The 24,886-nt window shown below is 44.4% G+C and overlaps 1 protein-coding gene across 5 annotated transcripts in view; it reads right to left on the reverse strand.

The window, feature by feature from the left end:
- FAT3 (FAT atypical cadherin 3) overlaps window positions 1-24,886 on the reverse strand; it is a 661,489-nt gene that overhangs the window by 357,439 nt on the left and 279,164 nt on the right. For all 5 annotated transcript variants that reach the window (XM_090030588.1, XM_090030587.1, XM_090030584.1 and 2 more), the window contains exon 3: window positions 7,191-7,505. In XM_090030588.1, the coding sequence (XP_089886714.1) occupies window positions 7,191-7,505 (315 nt within the window). The remainder of the gene's footprint in view (window positions 1-7,190; window positions 7,506-24,886) is intronic.

The raw sequence follows: 24,886 nt of genomic DNA on the forward strand, positions 1-24,886 counted from the left end.
TGGGGCTGGGCATCTTCAACAACAAGCTTCAACGGGAAGTTGAGGACACTCAGCAACTCATAGAAATCACTCAGCACATCAGAGAATTGGGGCTGTACGGTCATCACAGTATGCATCCCAAATCACTTTTGCACCACTCAAATGACTCCTGCTGCCTGAAAAAGGAGCAGTGCTGACAAGCTTTGGGAGCTCCATCATCCAATCTTCCCACACTGGAAAAGCATCCACAGTACTGGGCCTTCAAAGGGCAAGGAAATAAAACAAGAACACAGAGCACTCTTGGGATCCTCTAGTGATTATGTCGAGTAGAACGACTCACTCACCGCAGAAATGGGCTGAAATGAGATGGCTATTAAACCCTGCATAGGGTATACCCCACAGGCTTTCAGGAAAATAAGTGAAGAACAGTATATCCATCAGAACCACAGGGGATATTTAGTTTGATATAATAAAGAAAACTACACCATTAAAGAAAGGGTGGTGATGGAAATAGGAATGGACACAGTTAGGGCATTGTTTTGATCCAGTATGGGAAAGCTGGTATTTGATCTCTAGCAGGGTCCTCTGCCTTTTGCTCCCCAGTGTGAGAAAAAGATCAGGGTCTATAGCATGCTGTTCCAGTTGTTCATAATAAATTTTACCAGCTGTATGTTCTTTTTCGCATTATTATTAGGGATGGAGAGGGGTGGAGGAAGGGATATCTTCTTAATATCTGTAGCAGTTAGATCACAACCTTTATTTACCTTATACTATATTACATGTGTATTAATATTTATTTAGTCATATAATTATCCAGCTTCTCAAAATCTGGCTGTGGGAGCTGACAAGCATCTAAAGAAAACCATGCTGACCTATAGATAGCATTTTCAATTCTGTTAATGAAGTCAATGTTACAGTGGAAGCAAAAATTAGCTTGGGAGTCTGGATGCTCTGGCATTGTTAGAACAGAAAATTGTACTGGTAAGAAGTTAAGGCAAAAAAAATATCTCACAGTCACACTCCTATAAATCTGGACTAACTCCATTAACATCAATAGAGTTGTAAGAACTAAATTTGGCCTGTTGCCATGCTGTTTAATATATCTCTTAATTTAATCTGCATTGAACTGAATGGAATACTGTGTCTGTCCAGTGTATCTGGAACACTGAAAAAAAATGTAATGGTTTAAATTAAAATTCATTGTTTCCTTCAGAGCACAAAAAAGTAATAAATCAACACAATAAATTACTGCTATGCTGTGCTGTGAAATTAACACCCATATACATGGAATAAATATAAGAATTTATGGCCCTAATCAATCATTTTTTATAACTCCATCATCTGTTTTATTTACCTTATTCCACCATCTTCATCTTCTCCCCCCTAAACAATTGTACTAGGCTCTGTGGTAGCTCTTCAGCATTGCTGTATTTCCAAGAGTTTTCTTACAGCTCTTCTAAAGGTAGAATACAGCCAGTTTGCCAACCAACTAAACACTAAGATGCTTCTCTGTTTTAATCTCTTCTATTCCCTCCTGTGATTTTATGCTCACTCGTGCACTCTCTCTCTCGTTCTCTCACACTCATCAGTTCCACCAGTTCCTTCACTTGCAATAGTAAAATCAGTACCCATGTTCAATGTCAAAGTGGGACTGAGCTTTCTCCTTCACACGGGGGGTGGAAGAATGTGAACAAAACCCCAGAAGAGTGAGAAGACTGGCTACAGGGAAGGAGGTCATGTCCACATCATGTCCAACAATGCTAAGAAGGCCCCTCACAGTGCACCCTACCCACTCATTTCCACTTTGCACATGGTGAGGAAACATCATATAGCTACACGCTTGTGAGAACAGTGCTGGGTACACCTCCACTCCAAGAGTGGTCACATAACATTTTCTGTGATGCGGTGAGTGTGAATAGGCACAGCATGTTTTCATGGCAGTGCACCCTAGTAGATAGGGGTGCTTAGCTGACTTAGGCATGTAAGTCCATTTTTTTCAGAAGTGCTCAAGAGCCTCAGTGCCTAAGGCTTGGATTTACTGGGCACAGCTACACATGCTACGAATCCAACACAATAAACTCTGGTGCAACTACACCTGAGTTTACTGTTCCTGGCTGCGGTGTTTACATGTGCACTTGGGACTTCAGCATATTCATCACTCAGGACTAGATTTACAAATGGTGTTAGGTCTCTAAAGATGCAAACAGGCATCTGGTTCAATTTTGTGAAGCACCAAGTGTTTAAACTCCCAACAGCACTGAGGCATCCATTAGAGGGTTTTAAAATTCTACCCTATTTCATTTTCAACATGCACATGTATTTGTTCTGCCACTTGCTGGGCAGTACTAATAGCTGACACATTTTAGTCTCCATTGCAAATGCAGTATGTCTACAAAGAACAAAAAAATAAGCACAAATATGCATTCCTTCACTGTGGCTAAAACCACCCTGAAGCCACTCTTTCCCCTTTCTTATTTGGAGTGCACTTCTATGTATTAAAAAGGTCAGTATTGAATTGAAACACCTCTGGCACAATAAATCTGCAGAAGTCTGATTTGTCCTGTTGGACTTGCTAAATTAAGTGAATGCTATTCACTAGCCTACAGGACAAGGCACCCTTCACTAGACTCCTGAAAGAAAGAGCAGATGATTTACAGTTTCATGCATACTCATGGGCTGCATTATCTGCTCAGTACCCGTGCTTATGAATGTCAGGAAAGTGCAACCCTGGCCACTGACTGCCATTCAGGTTTGCATTATGACAAAATGCAGAACAGGAAAGAAGGAATCTATATGGGAAGTGACACAACCTCTATTGCACTGGAGAGTTCAGGGGTAAGGAGCAGGATTCGTGTGACAGTTTCTTCTTATCCTCCTCACAGAAGACAAACAAGGATCAGTGCAGCTTCCTCTGATACCCAGACTACAACATTTCCTGGAGCATGGGCCTCAAAGAAGCAACCTTTCTTGGCCAGAATTCCCTTTTCAGCCTCATCCATCACAGCAGAAACTTAGGCTGCAGGACAAGTGGTGGGATCATGGCCCAACCCAAACAAGAGGAGAAAGGGAAGGATGGCTTCCTGCGTCACCACAACCAGCAGGAGTTGGCAGACTAGGTCTCTTGGTTTGGGACAGGCTTCCTTACTAGGGGATTGTAATTAAAATTAAATCAATTTACTTCAAATCAAATGGGAATATTTATTTTTAATTCAGTAGAGTCTAAAGCATCCGGTACAACAATTTAGAAAGGGGATGCTTTTTGCCTTAATGAGCTTCCTTTGTCAACTAAGAAAGCAAGCTAAGTATTGGAGAAAGGGCATGGGATTATTTTCATTTTACAGATGAAAAATGAAGGCACAGAAAAACCTGCAGCATAGTAGGGAATTCAATCCTTGTCTCCCAAGTCCCCATCCAGATGGTACCACACTGTGATGATGAAAATGACATGAACACATGGATGGATATTGTAAACCTATCCCATCAGCATTATAGAAATTTATGACTAACATCAGCCTTAAAGAGGATAAAAGCAAGCTTAGGAGAAAGAGAAGGACAAACACCTAGTCATTTCTGATTTGCACTGAATGTGTAGAAAGAGCTCATTAAAATGAACCAACTGGAAGAGATTATTTGAAAATACCACACAAACAAAGCAAAGGGGGAATCTGTTGAATTTATGACCTGTGCACAGGAATACTCAATGGACTCTTGTTCATGTCAGCATGGGCTATTGCATTAATTTTCACTTACAAAGTCTTACTATTCAGAGATGAAAGATGACAGGCTGTTGACATTATTTAAGTTTCAGGACTGACAATTAAAATAAAAAGAAGTCCCATGACACAAATGAATATTCTCATACTGAGGCAGAAACACGCACACACAACCCACCTGCACTGTAAACCCTATGTATTTGGGTTTGCACTAAACCTTTTAATCTTCCTTTATTATACAGCACGCCACAACATTTAAGGCTGCCATGCAAAGTGCTACATAAATTACAGCTTTGCTGAATATCACAGTGCACATGAAGTTGGCATGCTAGTCCCACACAATGCCTAAAATAAACCTCTTGCTTATATGCTGGAAAAAATTCTTAATTATTGCAAACCTTTGTAATTTGAAATGATGTCTTATAAAGGGAAGGAAAGAATATGGTGACTAGAGATGTTTGAAAGTGGCTTGGGCAGCTACATCAAGGCTTCTTTCTAGTGCTAACACATTATATGTTTGTTCTCAGGACCTAGCATCCCATAGCAGTCCTCTCCCTGAGAACAGCACAGCTGAAACCACAGTGATCATTTATTAGACTAATTTGAAGCTATACAATTCAAAATTATAATGAGAACTTTCTCTTTTCAGTCCTTGTGAACTATTGTGGACATGCTGTGTCAGTTCACTCACAGCTGACTTTTGGAGTGAGAGAAAGAGAGAGAGAGGGAGAGAGAGAGCAAGCTCATGCATGCACATATCCAGCTTTCAGTGTTTTCTATATGGATCTTCAGAAAATTGGACAACAGGAAGCAATTTATACATTACATATGTAGGACTTGAGAAATCATAGAGTAGTTTTGCCCCAAACAATGGTGACCCACCTGGGACTACTGAAATATAAGTGTTAATAATGCAGAACCTTTTACACTCCAGCCATCCCTTAGTTTTATAGGGTAAAACTCAGGTAATCAAGCTTTGGAGTTAGCTCCCTATTGAAAAGAATTAAGATACCTTTCCAAAGATAATTCATCTTGGCCCCTTGTTCCAGAATGATGGAGTCCTCTTGTAGATATTATTCATTATTACTGTTGTAATGCTTCAGAGCACAAGAAGCAGCAGCCCATTGCAGGAGGTGCTGTACAAATTGTGGTCCCTGCCCCACACATCTCAGCATCTTGCTAAGAGCAGCAATGCTGAGAGGAGCCAATACAGGTAAGCACACACATTACACAGTGCAGCTTAGCTGCATACCAGTGCCCAGAGGGGATTTACAGGCAGGGGCAGCAGGTCAACCGTTCTCCTTCATACACAATGACTGGCCGACTAAAGCCCTCAGGTTGTCTATCTGCAGCAGATTCAGCTTAAAGTTTTGTCACGGCTGGCCATTTTGTACATGAGAGACAATTCTAGCCAAACTTTTACCAAATACAGGAGCAGGACTGCCCAACCAAATGCTGAAAACTATTCACTGACTGCTATTTACTATACGAAAGCTCTGATAAACAGAAATCTTTGGAGGAAGGAAGGAGAGTCCCCTTGTTCCCAAAAGCAATGTAGAGGTATTTAGACAGATATTTTCCAGCTGAACAAGTGGAAGGGTACTGGAATCCCACAAATTTCTTTAAAAAATATCAAGCTAGTGTTATGAAGTACTCAACCCACCCATTAGTTACAGAACATGCTGTAAAGGCAACATGAAGTTGGGGAGAGTGGGGGACAAGAAGTTTGGTGAACCAAGCTGGGTGGAGGCCGTTCTGCTGCAGAACCCCAGCCCTAGAGGGGGATTATTTCCTCCTGCTATTCATCCCCCTCCCCGTGGGGCAGGAGGGGGCTCTGTGCAGCACTGCCTACCCAGGGTATGGGGAGTGGCTGTAAAAGCCTCAGCCACAGCAGCAGCTGCAGGCGCAGGGTTTTTCGAGCAGGGAAAGAGACGCCTGCCAGGGCTGGGAAGCATTGCATAGAGCCCCCCCCCTCCCCCCCCCCCCACACACACCCCAAGTCCTGGGGAAGGTGGAGGGAGGAGGAGCAGTCCCCCCCAGCACCCAACACAGTCCCCCTTCCCGACCCTGGGGGGAGGAGGAGGAGGGGAAAGCGTCCCCCTGCAGCACAGAAGAGAGCCCCCCTCCCTGCCCCGCAGGCAACTGTCCAGGCATGGCACCATTAAGGTGAAGGGGGCAAGGAGAAGGATTAATTCCTCCCTCTGTCCCTTCTGGTCCCTTCTGTCCTGCAGCTGGGGTCTGCCAGCCCCAGAGGCCACTGCCACAGCCCCCTCCCCTGTGCTCCCCAGCTGATAGGCAGACCTCAGCTGCAATAGGGAAGAAGAGGAAGTAGGAAAGAATTAATCCCCTTCCTGCCCACTTTGCCTTAACAGGGCCATCCTGTCCTGTGTTTCCCTATCTCCTGTCCCTACTTTGGGTAGAGAGCAGAGGGGAGGCGCCAGCCCAGCTCTGCAGCAGAGCAGAGCCCTGCCCAGAGAGGACGCCAGGATGCTGGGGGTCTCTGGTTTATCTTAAACCAGCAAGGGGTCTGGGACAGACATTGCATAAACTAGTTTGAGCCAAATCAGTTAAGTCTGATACTACATTCAACCAGGTTTATTGCAAACCAGTTTCAGCCATTTTCAAACTGGCTTATGTGCACTGAATGTTTTTCCTGTTACAGATTTAAACTAGTTTCTGATGTGTAATGTCTGTCCCCAGCCGCAGTATCTCAATTCGGCAAAGCTTTCAAGCACACATGTAGAAGCTAATATGCAAAGGCTTAAGGCACACTGCTGAGCTGGCACCTGGGTTATCTAATAGGTGACTTCAGTTCCACTTTATCAAAATAGTGAAGCAGACGGCAGCAAATCTTTAACAGGGCACACAGAGTCAGATCCCTAGCTAGTGTAAAACAATATGGATTCATAGGGTTTTTTTAAGGCCAGAAGGACCATTAGATCATCTAGATCGGCTTGCTGTATAACACCAACTGTAGAAACACAGCCAGTTACTGCTATATTAAGCTTAATAACATGCTTTTGACAAGTGTAGGGCAACTGACTTCCGTGGTGCTCCACAGAAGCACAATAGATTTGTCCCATGGACTTCAATAGCCCTTACCACAGGTAGCAGTATACATGGTTAATACTACACATCTCATTCCTTTAGGTGCAGCTAGTGGGCAAACCATTAAGCTATTCCATGATCAATAAGACATTAAAACAGCACAAGGAAAACATTGCCTGCATAGTATCATCTGCAAATTCAGTGTTTATGGGCTCAAAAGGGAATAATACCCCCTTATTAAGAGCCTTACATAATGATTAGGTATGCTTTTCAGGGTAATTCAATGAATATGAATTTGAGTCTTGACTGCTGGAGGAAAAAAGGGGTAACTTTCCAAAAATTAAAACCTAAACCACAGCTTCAGTGTCCCCTGCAAAATAGCCACCAATAGAAACAGCTGATAATCACAAAAACATATTAATTAAGAAACACAAAGCAGCGGCATCTTACCTGTTTTGGGATTGATTACGAAGAAGTTTTGAGGGTTTCCACTTGTAATCCTATAGATCAGTTTTTCATTGGTGCTGGAGTCAGGATCCTGAGCCTGGATTTGAATGACAGATACATCCTTAGGGGAGTTTTCCATGACAGCTGGGTAATAAATGGGTTCTGAGGTCAGAGGAGCATTGTCATTCACATCCTCAACTTCAACATAGACCTCAATGGTAGTGTAGAGGGGGACAACACCCCGGTCAGTTGCATACACTGTTAGCCAATAGGATTTGGTTGTCTCTCGGTCAAGAACATCAGCCGTGTAGATAACTCCTGTAGAAGAAGTACAGTATCTCAGGTTATTTGAGAGCAATTACGATAATAAAAAATCACATCTTCATTATACAGCATCTCAGAGGTTACTGTGAAAATGTATTTAGATGTATAAAATGAATCATAGAAAACTTAACAGAAACAAATATACACATGGACATAATGGCAGAAATTTGTCTCTCTGATCTCTGTAGAAATCCATCACATTCTCCCTTATCCACCAGGAAAGAGTACCACTCACTCCACCTACTAAAAACAGCATCAGGTTTCCCAACCATCTCTACCACTGCATATCAGGGGTGTTTCATCAGGTGACACATTTCATGTTGTTGATTTCTGAAGATGCATTGTATGGGATACATTTTTCTCTACTGGACATTAGTTGTATAGTGATGCCAGTGCAGCACCAGAGCCCGGTTGACAATATGAGCATAAGCTGCTGAGGGTTTGCCCAGCTTGGGTATCCTATTAGAGCTCCAGAGGTGAGAGTTGAGGTGCTGCTCAACATTGACACCAGTCAAGCCATTCAAATATGTGGTCATTTGGGCTTAGGAGCCAGATATGAATACTAGTCACATCAGTCTCTTGCATGCTGTTGGCAGCCAAACGCTGTATGCCTTTCCCACACTAATCCAGTAGGCCCTCTAGGCACAGGTGGACCATGACTGATTGACTGAGATGCATTGCCAGACTCTAAACAAATGGAGCTGCCGGTCTTCTGCCACTTTAGAATAAGACCCACATTCAAACCCTGCCGCTTCAAAGCCTTTTACTCTCCCCTACCTTTCAGTTCACCAAAGGCAATTAAAAAATCCTGTCTTTTCACATTGAACACAACACCATCAATCACACCGACTTCAAGAAAGGCAGCCATGTCTTTTACACTGTGAATGCTTTCAGTCACGTGCAAAAGACTCTTATATCAACCCAGATAGGAGTATCTACAATCGAACCACTCACTGACTTCAGTACAGGCCTTGAGTAGACGCTGCATCAGATATACTGTAACCGTCCATCATGTGTACCAATAATGATATCGAAATAAAAACAGTTAGCTATACTTCTCCACCACTTTCTCGATGTGTATATAAAGAAAGCTTTGCTCTCCTAACCCAGAATGAAACTCGTGTAGGACACACCAATATAGCTGATCTCAAGGATAACATATATTAAGAGGGACAGCCAAGAGAAAGGCAAGTCATGCTACTAATAGAAAGAAATTAGTGAAGTAGCTGCAAGGCAATATGGTGACATAAGGAACTTGGATTTGAGTTGTAGATGCATATGTTGCTAGTTAAACAGTTTAAACACATCAATTTATCACTTGGGAGAGAAAGAGAAGCTCATGGATCAGCACTAATGGAGTATTTTTGATTGCAGCATGGTGGACACAGCATTTCTATAGCAGCCTGAAGTCTTACATAAGTGTGAAGTTTACCAGAAGAGCTGAAAGATAAATTAAGGGCTATGTCTGTGCCCCAAGGCATGCACTATTCATTTCCAATGAAGGCTGGTCCATGGAGGCTGGGTTTTCTCCAGGAGGAGCAGGAGGGGAAAATCCTGCTTTAGACAGAATTTTTGGCACAAGGTGTGTGCTTTCTCTGGGACATCTACCAGCCTTTAAATGGGTTCTGCCTGATTCCCCCAAACCTAGTGTTTTGGCCTTTGTGGAAAGGGATTATGCCTGTAGTCTCAGTCCTGCAACCGCTAGTACTGTGGCTACCTTGAAGAAATTGTTCTGTTCACCAGTGTCTTTGGGCACTGTCCTCAAGGAGATATAAAAACATCAGGAGAAGAGAGAGTTTTATTGTGTCACCTCCCTCTGGTCTTACACACATACGAAGGGCAGCTATTAAGTAAGACTTCAAATACAGAGCATAAAATTATGCCATGTGTTCAATTCTAAAACTGGAATACAGAAATCAGGTCAAAAGTGCTCTTTTAATAATTTTGCAATCCCACAATGGCGCTTCACGTGTGAAGTGCATGCATTTTAGTTGCACTTCAAAAGTGTTACGTTGAACATGTGATATCACCCTAAACATGGCAAAAAGATGGATTCAATGACTTAATGAACGTCTGGTCTCCACTTTCCAGGATGGCATGGACTGCCTCAGAGTAAACTTTCCTATTCTGTTTTGTCAGCATATCTCAACTTCTTTCTGTACAACATTCACGTCATGCTGAGGTCTAACACAGGCCTGAGCACAGGGGAAAACATGCTTCTATCTTCTTTATCAATGTAGCTGTTAACTCAGGAGCGGGCAATTATTTTGGCTGGAGGGCCAGTTAAGTTTTGGCGAGCTGTCATGGGCCGCAAGGGTAGCCCCACCCCTTGACAGGTGCCCCACCCCCTGGTCACCATCATGGAATCAAAAGTCCTGCCCCCTATGCCCTGACCTTTGCCACCAGAAGCCCCTCCCTTTTACCACTGGAAGTACTCCTGGGCTAGGGACAGACATTACACATAAACCAGTTTAAGTGATCAGAAACTGGTTTAAACCTGTAACAGAACAGAAGTTTGGTGCATATAAACCAGTTTGAAAATGGCTGAAACCAGTCTGAGATAAACCTGGTTGAATGTAGTATCAGACTTCACTGATTTGGCTCAAACCAGTTTATGCAATGCCTGTCCCAAACCCCTTGCTGGTTTAATATAAACCAGAGACCCCCCCACAGCATCCCAGCATGCTCTCTGGCTGGGCGGGGCTCTCTGCTCCACAGCAGGGCTGGCCCCTCCATTCTGTTACCTCGCTGGAGCTCAGCAGTCTCTGCAAGCATCTGCCTGGCTTCTGCTCCCCCAACTGCCCTTCTTACTCTGTGCTAAGCAGGCATTCCCCAGTCCCTCACAGACACTCAGCATTCGCTAGCAGATCACATGCTGGCTACAGTCTGTGCTGTGGGAGACAACCAAGGCAGACAGGCTTTTGGAGCTATTCAACATGTACCTTAATGTCTTTCCTTGGAAAAGCTGTTTAAGAGCATTTTGCCTCTCCGCTCCTTCTCACCACTCCCTGCTAAACAGGAATTACCCCTCCCCTCTGCCTTGGGAGAAAGTATCTGTGTATTAGCTAGCAGACCACATGCTGGGTCCTGCTGAAACAAGAGATATCTGGTAAATGTTTTGGATAAGGGTGATAAACACTGTTATCAGCTCCCACCTCCCCCCACCTTGCTTGCCTATCAGTTTGCTGCAGACAGTACTGTATACAGAAGCAATGAAGGAAAGAAAAAAACTCTGTATCATCAACAGATGCATGCACTGCACACTCCCTCTTGCCTCAGAGTGCTAGTCCAGGGCTGCAGGCTGGCAACACTCCTGCCCCTTGAGCAGCCAGTGGGGTAAAAGCCTGGGACTGCAGGCAGGGTGGGGGTTCATACCCCTCCCTAATCAGAGTCCTGCTTGGGCCTGGCCACACCCCACTCAGTTTAGCTCTGTGTATGGGAAGGGAGGGCTGCTCAAGCACTCCCAGGGTTCCAGCCTGAGCCACTGCTGGCATGTGCCCGAGTTTCCTCAGTCCAGAGGGACTGTCTGTTCAGTTGGAAACTGGTTCAGCCTAGCCAGGTTATACTAACCTGCAAAGGCTGAATCAATTCAGACTCAGGCTTTTTGAATTTCTGTCCCTAGCCCTTTTGGCAAGGCGAGTTGCCATCTTGGAACCAGAAAAAAAATAAATTATATTCTAAAAATAAAACAACAGACATGAATTATATTTCACAAATCTTTGAAGATTTTGGGGCAGATTTATATGTGTTTGCATAGTGTACGAACAGGTGTTTGCACAATAGCTTAAACTGAAGTCTGACTTTTGTATAATGGGGGGATATTGAGAGTTATGGGGGTATGGGTGGGTGGGTACAGGGTTTCTGGGGGGCTGTGGGTGTATGTGTGTGGGTATATGTGTATGTGGGTGTGGGGGAGGATGTAGGTGTGGATGTGAGTGTGGATGTGTGTGTGGGGTTTGTGGAGGGATGGATAGGTGTGGAGGGTGTGCGTGTAGGTGTGGGTATGGAGTTTGTGTCGGGGGAGGGTGGCATGGGGGTTGTGCTTGACAGAAGGGGAGAGTGCCTGAGATGTGTGAGGGGGGTGCGAGTGTGTGTGGGGGGGGTGCAAGGTGGGGTGTGGGTACATGTGTATGCTGGGCTGTGCCATTTGGGACCCCCTACCAACAATATCTCCTCCACAAATATCCCCTTCCCTCACCATGCACAGCCTCTGCCACCAGCAGCAGCAGCAAGTACACTATGCAAACACATATAAATCTGCCCAAAAATCTTCAAAGATTTGTGAAATATAATTCATGTCTGTTGTCTGCCTCAGGGCACTCACATCCCACGGCAGGCAGAGACCCCTGGTGACACAGCCCCAGCAAGCCCCAGGACTGCAGGTAACTGGGCTGCCAGGAGGGAAATGAATGGGGCTGGCCATCTCCATAGAGCTCCTGCCAGCCCAGGCTCCGTGCTTGTATTGCCCTGCCCTGGTTCTCCCCTGCTGGCCTTAGCTCTAGGGCACTGGCATAGGCCCCATGCTCCCCCCTGCCCATTCGCTGCCACTTACTCCCCACTCCACCTGCCAGCACTGTGCCACTTCCCTACCTTCCCATCCACAGCCACTGCTCTCCCCCTGCTGCTTGCCACTCTGGTAGTGCATGGTCCCCAGCTGGATGGCCGGGACCACACGTTGCAGCAGGAGCCAGCCCAGCCCCCATGGTTTCCAGCTGACTCCTGCTGCCATGGGCCCATGCCCTTGGGCACTCTGTTCCTGCCCGCTTGCTCACTGTCAGTTCCCCCCATCGCCTGCTGCTGCCCTTGCCCTACCACTTCCCTTCCTTCCCCACCCTCTGCTATGACTCCTCCCTCTGCCCACCTGTCACTGTGGCAATGCGTGGTTCCTAGCTGCATGACTGGGACCACAGGACGCAACATAAGTCAGCCTAGCCCAGCTGGCACCACACGGTTCCTGGCTGCATGGCTGGGATCACAGCAGGAGCCAGCCATGAACCATGGGGGCTGGGTTAGGCTGGGCTGTCTCTTGCTGCATCCTGTGGTCCTGGCTATGCAGCCAAGAACTGCATGGTTCTGGCCAGGGTGGGATGGCTCCTGCTGCACTGGCAATCCTTCCCCCGCCCCCTCTTCCTGTTCTTATCAGAAACTCTCTCAGATGGAGGGAGGCAGGGAACAGCCCCACAATTGCCAGGCCAAAAGCCTGTGCTAGGCAGAAGCTTCCAGTAGGCTAGGGTAGGGGTGGGGGCTGGGGTAGGATGGAGACAGGTGGGCCTTGCTGCTGCTAATGCTGGGTCCTGATGCTGGCTCCTTCTGGGTCCTGCTGCCACTGGAACCCTTATTATCTTTGACAGGCAGTCACAGGAAGACAATAATTAATTTTCTAATTTTTTTAGGGGCCCCACAGGCCAGGTACAATGGCCTGGTGGGCCAGATCCAGCTTACAGGCTATATTTTGCCCTCCCCTATATTAATTTGTCCCCTAAGATTCTCAGCAATGACCCAGATTCCTCAGGTGGGGTCCAAGGGCTAGACTCTGGCCCTTGCAGCCTGGCTGTATATACACCCAACAGACAAGGGTTTCCTCTGGCATAAATCACACACAGGCGATGTCTATTCAAGCTGTCAGCATTTCCTATCATCAAGGCATGCTGGAGTATCAGCTGGAAGTGCAACATAGTCCCACTCCGCTTGGTATTAATTGAGATCCTTTCAAGGGTGCCACGCAATGTCAGCAGTGTTAGGTGTGCAAACACGAGTCAGATGATAAAGCCAGAGATTTCAAATAGAAATCCATGGTGATAAAAACCTTATGCCCTGTTGTGATCTTTCCGAGTTCTCTGCAAGCCAAGAATCACCCTATTATTTTTCTATAGTCGAAAAAGTGAAAACTAAGAGCTGGAATTTTTCAGTGAGTGTCTTGAGTCTGTCCAAGGATGCTTTGAGTCTAAAAAAGGTTGAGAGCCACTGAACTGGAACAATCCCCACACTAAAGATGCAGCTTGTGAATAGAGAGAGTCACTATACTTGCACACTGCTCTTGTGAGCTCTGCTTAGTATGGGGGAGAATACTGGGCCCAACCAGCACATTTACAAAGGACTGTAAAATGTGGATGTTTGGCCAGTGGGACACAAACTGTGTCTGTACACTAAATTCCACTATTTGAAAACTTCTGAATATTACAACCCCATTTTTGGTCAGGGCAGCCCCATCTGATAAAGGTAATCTGCACTTCAATGAAACACATAGAGCGAAGAGTTTGAATTAATATGAATTTCAGCAATGCAAAAACTCAGTCTTTTAATAGTGATCTCAGGTCCTTGTCTTTGTTGATCAGATATACTGTTCATCCAAAAAAAAAAGTGAATAGTGTATCAGTCCAGGACAAAGGAAGCATGTATTCTAAGGAACTCATGTCAGCAAGCTCTGCTACATAATGACTTTTTGTAGAAACAGGGGTAAAATATGTAGCGAACTGTGATAAAAATACCTAGAATCCAGAAGAGAAATTGTGCTCTGTGGATGAGAAAAGCCCATAATAAACAACAAGCCGTGGAAATAAATAAATAAATAACTAAATCTACACAGGAAAGGATAAGGCAAAAAAGATGAACAACAATGGCAAGAAAGAAGCTGATTTATGAAGATGATAGGAAGAATTGTTTTAAGTTCTTTAAACAGGAGAGCAGGGAAGGTGCTGGAGAATTAACCACTGTTTATGAAATTTAGTTCCACCAATACTGAGCTGATGATAAATACATTTTGCTGAGTTCTTTCTGCACTTTATGACTGCTGGCAATAGTTACTCTACACTTCTGCATTTTAGAGAAAAAGGATCGTGAAACAAGTGTTGGCAATTGCCAACGGGTCTGCTGAACTGCATTTTTGGGGGAAAAAAATAACCTTTTGATTTATTAAAAGGTTCCAGCTACAGATTAATTTCCTTAGCTCAATATTTCTTGCCATTTCACCTGCCATGAAATGGGAGCTTGACAAATAGATTAAAATTTTATCTGCATTCATTTGTAGGCTTTCCAAGCATGGTAGCCTCCATAGCCTTGCCTGCCATGATTGTTTGGAAAGACGCCCAACAGTATCCTCAGATGAATTACGGCAGCTGCCTCCATACCTAATAAAACAATAAGTGCTTCCATGGTCCCACAAATAAGCTTCATTGGGTTCTCCGTGCCTACTGAAGACAGTGGAAGTGTCTCCTCTGATTCCACTAGGCTTTAGACTTGTGCCCCAGTGTACATCAGACACCCTCCAGCAAGGGTGTCAAACACAGATGTGGGTCTTCTGTCCCACAGGACTTCTCTCTGGCCAGAAAACTCACATCTGGATCTGGCGTGCACTAGCATGACCAGCATTCATATGGTTAAGCCCACCACTTCCCTTACCCTTTGCAAAATTTCCAGCTTTCAATCACACTTCAGCATACATGCTGGCTGTGCTGACACAGTGGATCTAGCAGCTGTGTCAATAAGCCCCACAATCCAGATTAAGAGGTGGATCATTTAGCCCATGAAAACCCTATTGTCCAGATTCAGCCCCCCAACTCATTTGAGTTGGCATCCCTGCTCTCTAGGTTCTGGTTAGAGGTGTGGTCCCAACTCAAACTTTCATCACAAACAGGACTTTAATAAGTAGAATAGAATAGAATAGAATAGAAGTTAAAAAGATTAACTTCCATGATTATCAAAAACTGCCAAAGCATGAACTAATGTTACGCCATCTTCCTGTACCTCTAGACTAAAACTAAGCTTAAGAAAGGTGGCCAAGAGTCTCTCAGCTCAGAAGGGCCTCAAATGTCATCTCAATGTGGTGTTAACTCAGAGCTAAAAACAACACTTAACCTCTAACATCTGTTCATCAAGACAGCATCAAACTGATGGACATTTCCAGAATAACTAATATAACAAATGTCAGGAGATGAAAAATAATGTATTATGCAACCCACAGTCCCTGGGCTACTCTCACTTAAGTATATAAGACTACAGTAGGTGTTAGCTGAGAGCTGAGAGTCAATGGGGAAAAAGAATCTGGAATTCTCCAGGCAGCTGGGGGAGGCCGTGCGTGCAAAGGATGCTGTGGTCATGGGTGAAATGAATTACCCTGACATCAACTGGGAGGAGCAGTTGGCTAGGTCTAGCAACTCACAAAGGTTCCTAACATGCGTACAGGACCTACACCTTGTGCAGGAGGTACTCGTCCCCACTAGGGAAAACGCCATACTGGCCTTTGGGGGCTACCTGGTGGGGGATGTGCTACTACAAGGGAGGCTAGGGGACAGTGATCATGAAATGATCCAGTTTGCTATTCAGAGAAAGGTGGGGAGGGTAACTAGCACAGCGCAAATGCTTGACTTTAGGAAAGCCAACTTCGATGTGCTCAGGGCAGTAGTCAGGGAGGCACTTGGAGCCCAGGGGGTAGCTAATATGGGGGTCCAGGAAAGGTGGTCCTTCCTCAAGGAGGCTATCCTTGGGGCGCAGCAGGATGCATTTCCACTGTGCAGGAAGGTGGGAAAAGAGTCCAGGAAAACTTCATGGCTGAGCGCGGATGTCCAGGCTGGCCTGAGGGCAAAGAAAAAAGCATACTGGCGGTGAAAGCAGGGGGCAGGGACCAAGGAGGAGTACACCTCCCTGACCGGAGCTTGTAGGGATTTGGTAAGGAAGGCTAAAGCAGCACTAGAGCTTAGATTAGCTTCTGGGATTAAGGATAACAAAAAGTCCTTCTTCAAGTATATAGGTAGCAAGAAGAAGTCTCGGGGGAACACTGGACCCCTACGAGGCAGGGCAGGGCAGTTGGTGACAGACGCGCGAGAGAAGGCAGAACTTTTCATCAAGTTCTTTGCCTCTATGTTCCTGTCCGCTGACAATGGGGTGCTCTTGGGTGACAGCATAAAGAGGCCCAGGAAAGATGCGAGTCCCCCAACTGTTAGTTCAGACCTAGTTAAGGATTACCGGGAGGGCTTAGATGTATCCAAGTCGGCGGGCCCAGATGACCTTCATCCACGGGCGCTGAGGGAATTGGCTGGTGTCATTGCGGAGCCATTGGCACGGCTGGTTGAGGACTCCTGGTGCTTGGGCCAAGTCCCTGAGGACTGGAGCCAATGTGGATGAAGTCAATGTGGTCCCTATTTTCAAGAAGGGGTGGAAGGAAGAGCCTGGCAACTACAGGCCAGTCAGCCTCACTTCTATCCTGGGGAAGGTCTTTGAAAAAATTATCAAGGTCCACATTTATGACAGCCCTGCAGGGGAGGTGAGGTTGAGGGGTAACCAGCATGGGTTTGTGCAAAGACGATCCTGCCTGACTAACCTGATCTCTTTCTATGACCAGGTAACAAAGAGCTTAGACATGAAGGAGGAAGTCGATGTCATCTTCTTGGACTTCCAGAAGGCCTTCAACACAGTGTCCCACCCAATTTTGGTGGGCAAACTGAGGGACTGCGGCATTGACGAGTGCACAGTCACATGGGTGGCAAACTGGCTCCAGGGGCGCACCCAGAGGGTGGTGGTGGATGGGTCGATGTCGACCTGGGAGGGTGTGGGCAGTGGAGTCCCCCAGGGCTTGGTCCTAGGGCTGGTGCTGTTCAACATCTTCATTAGCGACCTGGACAAGGGTGTGGAGCACCCTGTTCAAGCTCGCTGATGACACCAAGCTGTGGGGTAAAGTGAATACACCAGCAGGCAAGGACCGCATCCAGGCAGACCTGGATAGGTTGGAGAAGTGGGTGGATCTGAACAGGATGCGGTTCAACAAGGACAAGTGCAGGGTGCTGCACCTGGGGAGAGGGAACCAGCATTATGGTTATAGGTTAAGGGCTGATCCTCTCGGCAGCACAGAGGCAGAGAGGGATCTTGGAGTCAGGATTGACTCCAGGATGAATATGAGTCGCCAATGCGATGAAGCAATAGGCAGAGCCAACCGCACCCTGTCATACATCAACAGGGGCATCACTAACAGATCCAGAGAGGTCTTGCTCCCCCTCTATGTGGTGCTGGTCAGGCCGCAGCTGGAGTACTGTGTCCAGTTTTGGGCGCCGCACTTCAAGAAGGACGTGGTGAACCTGGAGAGGGTCCAGAGGAGGCCACTCATATGGTTGGGGGCCTCCATGGCCAGCCCTATGAGGAGAGGCTGAGGGACCTGAATCTCTTCAGTCTCCGCAAGAGGAGACTGAGGGGGGATCTTGTCGCTTCCTACAACCTTATCAGGGGCCAGCAGCAGGGACTCGGGGAAAGTCTGTTCACCAGGGCCCCCCTTGGAGTCACCAGGAACAATGGCCACAAGCTGAGGGAGGAGAGGTTTAGGTTAGATATTGGGAAGAACTACTTCACGGTAAGGGTGGCCAGAGCCTGGAATAGGCTTCCCAGAGAGGTGGTGCTCTCACCTTCCCTGGAAACCTTCAAGAGGAAACTGGATAGGCACCTGGCTGGGGTCTTATGACCCCTCCCACCCCCAGTGCTCCTTTCTGCCCATGGCAGGGGGTCAGACTAGATGATCTGTCTAGGTCCCTTCCCACTCATTGATTCTATGATAGCTTCTAGATACAAGTATTCCACGGGTTCAATAAAGAATTCACTGACTGCAAAGCTGTAACTACTATTTCAATCACAAATAAAATATTTTCAGGATAATTACAAATGTCAATATTTTAGTACAAGCAAGGAACTGAGTTTGCAGCTACCAAGAGAGCAAAAGAAAGAGATGGCTGCAAGCTTTTTCATGAACACTTTCCATAGGATTATGTTTCTCACCTGTGTGAAAGGCCAAGAAGTTTTAAAAGCCACATGAACTGAGCAGCTGTACTCATGCTAAACAAGCCAGGAAACATGCATTACAATTAGAGAGTCAGAAACTTCAGAGGGAAAAAAGATGTTCAGAGGGAAAACAGACTAATATTCAAAGCTTCAATTCAATGCGAGAGAATCTCACTGAATTGCTAAAAGTAATAGGCAACTTCCAGACTGACAATATATCAGTACAAACAGCTAGATGTGTGACCAGGGCTTTACTACAATGAATCAAAACAAATCAAATTTTTGCAATGGCCTCAATGAATGACGCCATTCTTATTGTACTCATCTAAAAACACGTTTCAGAAAAGCAATGCCACCGATAGGGCTTTTGCTGCCGCCCCCCAAAGTACATTTGTCATATGCGATTTGCAAAGCACCATGTGTACTAAGAACACTATAAATGAAAAATAACAACAGCATGCATTTATCTCTGATCAAAATCCTATACACATTTATATGTAAATTAAGTGGAGCCCCTGGGCTCTTGGCAACAGGCCAGTGCAGCCCTTGTGCTGCAAGGCTTGAGCACTACTTTCTTCTAGAGGCTTGTTTTCTTTCTTTCCCAACAAAGTAGCAGGCTAGCTCTTTCTCCACTGAAACAGGTAGGTCCTGAATGTGGCACACACTGAGAAACTATATTAAAAAGGGACCAGATAATATGAGCTAGTGATTAGTAAAGCAAACGGGGAATCAAAAATTCCTGGTTCATCCTGTTATCTAATGGTTGTACTTCAGCAAAGCACTGCAAGAGAAAATCATCTGAAAGCTGATGCTTGTTATTGTCACAAGAAACTACTCAAGATTGTTATAACTGAAGGGGATTAGAGAGGGGAAACATATTCTCTATTTTTTCTTAGTTTATTTACCTTGTGCTTCTGACGGCACTTGGTGTATGGTTAGTGCCCTGTCCTCATGGTGGATGAACCTGCTGAGACTCTCTAAGAGGGTGTTCACCAGAACTGCCAATCTCCATATTTACACAGGCACCCCTCCCCACAGATATCTGGGTTTTGCATTGGTGCATCCCGAGAGTTAGATCATCCCTTCCTGAAGAGCTGCAATACAGTCGAAATGGCCACAAGCTCAATCTGTTTAGATAGCTAAAGGAAAGTTTAAGAACTGACGTGGTGATCCATAACTGCCTACGCAAGGAGAAAATATCTGGTAGTACGAAGCTCTTTAATCTAGCTGACAAAAGCAAACCAAGATTCAACAGCTTGAAGATCATATCGGGGGGTGGGAAGCAACAACCCCCCTCCCTCCCCCAACTATAAAAACAATGCAAATATTTAACTATGAGGCTACTGAACAAAAACAACTTCCCAAGAGACCTTGTCATCATTGGAGCATTAGTATGAAAATGGGATGACTTTCTAGAAGATACAGTCTATTTAAAAAAAAAGTTACTGTGTTGAATGCAGAAGTCAATGGATGAAACTCTACGGCCCGCATTAGACAGGATCTCCATGTAGACAACTATGATGTTCTCCTCACAAACCAATGATACTCAACAGGCAGTATGCTGTAAGCAGGAGCATGAGTAAAAAGAGAGAAACGAGGCCTGCACATATGCGGGGTTCTTGATTTCCTACAAGACCGTACATAAACAGTGGAACAGAAAAGTGCAATCCTTTCTTTTTCAAAGACCTTTGTCTGTTTTGAGGGGAACATAAAATTTACAGATGCTCTATCACTCAACTTTAAAAACATCAGGATGATGGGCCATTGTGTGCGCTTCAGCTTCCCCATCAGGAATGCACACTACTTATACTTACTCAGGAACAGAAACATGGGCAAGGACATTGTGGATCAGACAAGCTATGCATACAGGTCAAGATCCTGCCTCCGACAGTGGGCACTTCCAGGTATAATGAAGGTGTAAGAATCTCTACAGCAGGACCTCTGTGGAGAGACCTTCAGTAAGGGTTGGCATACAAGGAAGGGACAAGCAACATGTAGGAAACCTGAAGCAGGACACTCTGAGTCAACCAGAGTCTCTGGGACCATGCACACTGCAGTATGGTACTAATCCAGGGCATGAGGAAGGGCTAATGCTGCTGCTGGCTCAGTACCTGTGCTCTTCAGCCACACTGTTACTGTCCCCATGCAGAAGTAAGAACAGTCTTTCCTGTCATCAATAACACCAGGGCAGCCACAAAGCAGCCCTCACTATACGTAAGGCTCCAGAGATAAAAGGTACAAATACTACCATGGTGCATGAATGCTGAATTTCAAAGCAAACGGTTCAAACGCATACAAGTCAGGACACAGAAATCATTCTTTATCATCAGGAAAATGCTTATGGGCTTGTTTGTGCACTGCACAGAGGTAAGCATGAATTTGAATACCATGGTAGTCAAAGCGCTGCCTCATCACTCAAATTCATAGGCAAAAAAATTGATTTTGAAATACCACTAATTATTCATGAGCTTCATCAAAGGCTCAGCACTTCTAAAAAGCAGTAAACAGAACATCTCATTTGTCACCTACCCACCACCTTACTTCCTCCGTAGCACTTCTCAGTTCGCTGAAATAAATAAATAAATAAATAAAATAAGAAAAGGACAGTTGGATAATGGCATCTTTCAAAGCTGTCAGTTTAAACTAAAAAGAAAAAAAGGATTCAGAACCTAATCAGGGCTTATTGAAACTGATACTCTATTCACACACACAAAGGGAAAAGATGATTGGTGGGGAGGGCACCAGTTCAAGACGAAAGGTGAATCAATAATATACTGTACACGAGCTTGCGAAGTCCCTCATGTTAGAACCACTTCCTATTCCCAGCCCTAACTGGTTACACAGCTTCCAAGGAACTTAAAGGAAGAGGGTTTTGTTGATGAAGAAGATAGCTTAAAATAATATATGTTCCTTATATGTTTTCTGGAAAAAAAATCCCTTTATTTAATACACTTTCTCACCAAAGTTCAATTATAAGGAACATTATTTAATGGAAAAAGTAAAAGTGATGCGCTTTACATAAGGCTTCCTGTTAAAGATTAGGAAACAGAAATTATGATAAGAGTGCCAATATTTTGTCCAACCCATGTATTTTTCATTTGAGTAGCTCTAATAGGATAGTCTGGGAAGTGTATAAAAATAATATTTACGTCTCCTTCTGTGGATATTTGATTACTTTCATTAAGCATAAGTCATGAATGCAATCTGCAAAGATTAAATAACTTTCTCCAAAGAATATGCTGACTGCTTCTAATAATCAATGTAAAACCCATTCAGTTTGAGCCCTTTAAAGCCAGCAGGAATCAGCGGAAGCTCAGCAGCATAACAAGAGATGGGGAAGTGGGGTTACAGTTCTGGACACCAACTTAGAGGGGGTGCAGGATTGCTGGTGGCCATCGCTACCCAGGACACAAAAGACTTCTTGTTATTCCTGTTGGAAACCTTAGTCTATATTCTACCTTTTTTCAGTGCCTTTCAAGTTGTGAATCACTAGCTCCTGTTCTGAACACTGGTGACATCTTATCAACCACAGATCCCAACCACAGTATGGAGATGCCTTACAGTAAGTTCCACCTACGGCTGCCACCTAGGCAGTTTTCAAAATAAGAGCCAGTTACTTAAATGTTTAAATAGTACTTATATTGCTAAGCTTAGCCCCACACTGTGAATATTCTGCCCTCCCATGTTAAATGCATTGCACAGAATGCATTTAAACTCACAGAAACAACATATTAAACACCAAGCCAACTCTCATTGAAGTTAATGGAAAGTTTCTCACCAACTTACCTGGGAATTAAAGCATGCCAAGGAAGGTCTCCAAAAGCAACATTAGTGCAGTTGTCTGCAGGTAAACTTTTCTACTGTTGCTTTTTCTAGTTGAATACATACTGACAATCCTACCATTCATATTGTAAATTATGTGTCATAAAACATAGCTGGCACGCAGCATGAACTACTCAACAGGCCTACACGAGGTTTAACTCTTATGTTTTCCTATTTTTATGATAAAATCATTTTGTTGAATTAACACAGAGGTTTTGTATTTGTATGCTCAACTTGGCAGTGTAATACAAGAGAATTAGGGGGTCCAATCCTATGAATGTAATTTCTATAGACATTGAAAGTTGCCTGTAAATATAAATCTAAACAATCACTGAATTCACTGAATGCCCCTAAGTATCCAAGATGGCAACCAAGATATTCACCATCTTAAGAAAATAATGTGCATATGATAATTTAATTATATTATGAAATATATGTCTTCAGGTCATAAGATAATAGGAAAGTAAGGCTGGAAGGAACCACATGAAGCCATCTAGTGCAGCTCCCTGCTCAAGACATGATCATCACTAACTAAACCATCCCAATCAAGTGACTGCTGCAGGTCAAGTTCCAAAGTCATATACATGGGATAGGCTGTTAAAAAGCCACTGTTTTGTAGATTAGACAGTTAGCAAAATGTGATGAACTATATTTTAAGTCTGTAAAACTATAGACAACCCTAAAGAAGACTCAGAGGGGACATGGTAGCAGCCTATAAGTATATTAGGGGTGTACCTTAGGGTGTGGGGGAGCATCTATTCACCAAGGCCCCTCAGGGGAGGACAAGAAATAATGGTCACAAACTGATTGAAGACCACTTCAGGCTAGACATAAGGAAAAACTTCTTTGCAAGCCGAGTGCCGAGGAGTTGGAACAGGTTCCCCCTCAGAGGTAGTACAGTCTTTCACGTCAGCGATCTTCAAGCAGTGTCTTGACATCCACCTTGCTGGGGTCATCTGACCTCAGCCGTCTTTCCTGCCCAAGTGCAGTGGGGCTGGACCCGATGATCTGTAAGGGCCCTTGCAGCCCCTAACAACAACAGCAACAGCAACAACTATGTATCTGATTGCACCCATGTTACAATTAGGTTTTATAACCCGTGATTTCACAAGGATAACATATGGTGGGTGTCACTCAGAGAGCGATCCAAAGATAAGCAGCAGCATCTTTGCCTTGATAGCCGATTTAGGCAGTGCTCTCCGTTCTTAAGGATGCCAGAGCGCTTGGCAGAATGGGTTCTTGTGTCACTTAAACCACTTCTGGAGTGGCATGTGGCAGCTATTAAATCACACACATCAGCTCCACACAATAGCTTAGGACAAGAATGAGAAGCATCTTATCTTATTGAGGTTACCTAGGAAATTAGACAAGTTAAATGTGATTGCCAACCTGAAACTAAACATACTCCTAACGACAGAATAAAATAAAATAGCTATGGGCTCTGTCAGAAAAGGGGTAAACCCCCACTTCATGTTTTAATTGAAAAACAGAACTTCCACTAGCACAGCAATTTCTGGTACCGTGAATGGAAATAACTTGAGTAGTTACTGAAATGGGCAAATGCCACCTACTCAATCAAAAGCAGCTCACACTGAAGGAACTGTATGTCTTCACATTTACTTGAAGAACCTTGTTTGCGTATTTCTCTGCAGCACTTTTATTGAAACACTGTGACTAACTGTGTTCCCTGACTTGATAAACACCGAGACTGCATGGCTGCTGATAGCAACATTAGAGTCTTTGATAAAGTTTCATTTTTATAATGTTTGAAAAATTCTAGGTATTAACTTTCAAGGTGAAATGTATTCCAAATGATGACTTTACCCTTCCTTACCCTCAAATCATTTAATTCTTATGCTTTCAGTTTCCGTGGCTTGGCTTTAGCTTTTTTTTTTTCTCCAGAGTGTCTGTGTGTATGTGTGTGTGAGCACACGTGTGTGTAAAATTACAATTTCAGATCGAAATGAACCATTATTTAAAAATGACAACTTCAAGGTCACTCACCCATCATTTTCAGAGTGATTTTTGAAACACATCATCAAGAAACTGAACCACACACTTAGCCAAATACATTTTCTACCTTCTTTCCTTTACAGATGAAATTAAATGATTTTGCTGCTGTGAAGATCTGCCAACACTTTAACCTGACTGGGGCTTTTATTATAGTTTCTATATTTACCAGCACAGCCTTATACTTACTCAAGGAAATTTTCATAATCAACTTGCCTTAATGCCAATAGTAATTTCTCAAAGACTCAGGGGAAAGCGACAAGAGTAATGTTATCTGGATTGACCAAGTACGGGTTTGTCAAAGCTCACACACTTAAAGGCAGGAGGGGAAAAAACTGAACTGGTTTTAGCAGTATAATCTCAAGCATATCTTTCACTCATATAAGCTCCAGTGTATGAATAATCTATGCCAAAAGTGGCAGCCCTAACACACATCATCAGTGTTCAGCAGCGCAGTAAAAATTGTAAAGCATCAGGAATCATACTGATGCTTAAAACTCAATACCTATCATTTCCTGCTCAATGCTACCAGTTAGGGGAGGACAGGCCGTGAAACTATCCTGACAAATCTGATGTGTAACTGGACTTGACTGCTGTGGGCCGGAAACCATATTGTTTAACTCATATGACTAAGGGTTGCTGCAGCAATCACTGCCAAGCAGCCCTTGTTTATTCTTCAATTTCAAAGGCAGAGTGAAAAGACTTGCTTGATGACATCCATTTATTTATGAGATCAACTTTATTTGCTGGACCCTTCAAGCCTGAAGGTTTCAATCTGATGAAGG

The sequence above is a fragment of the Crocodylus siamensis genome, chromosome 1, assembly GCF_052110815.1.
Source record: "Crocodylus siamensis isolate JL-2025a chromosome 1, ASM5211081v1, whole genome shotgun sequence".
NCBI classification, from domain to species: domain Eukaryota; kingdom Metazoa; phylum Chordata; order Crocodylia; family Crocodylidae; genus Crocodylus; species Crocodylus siamensis.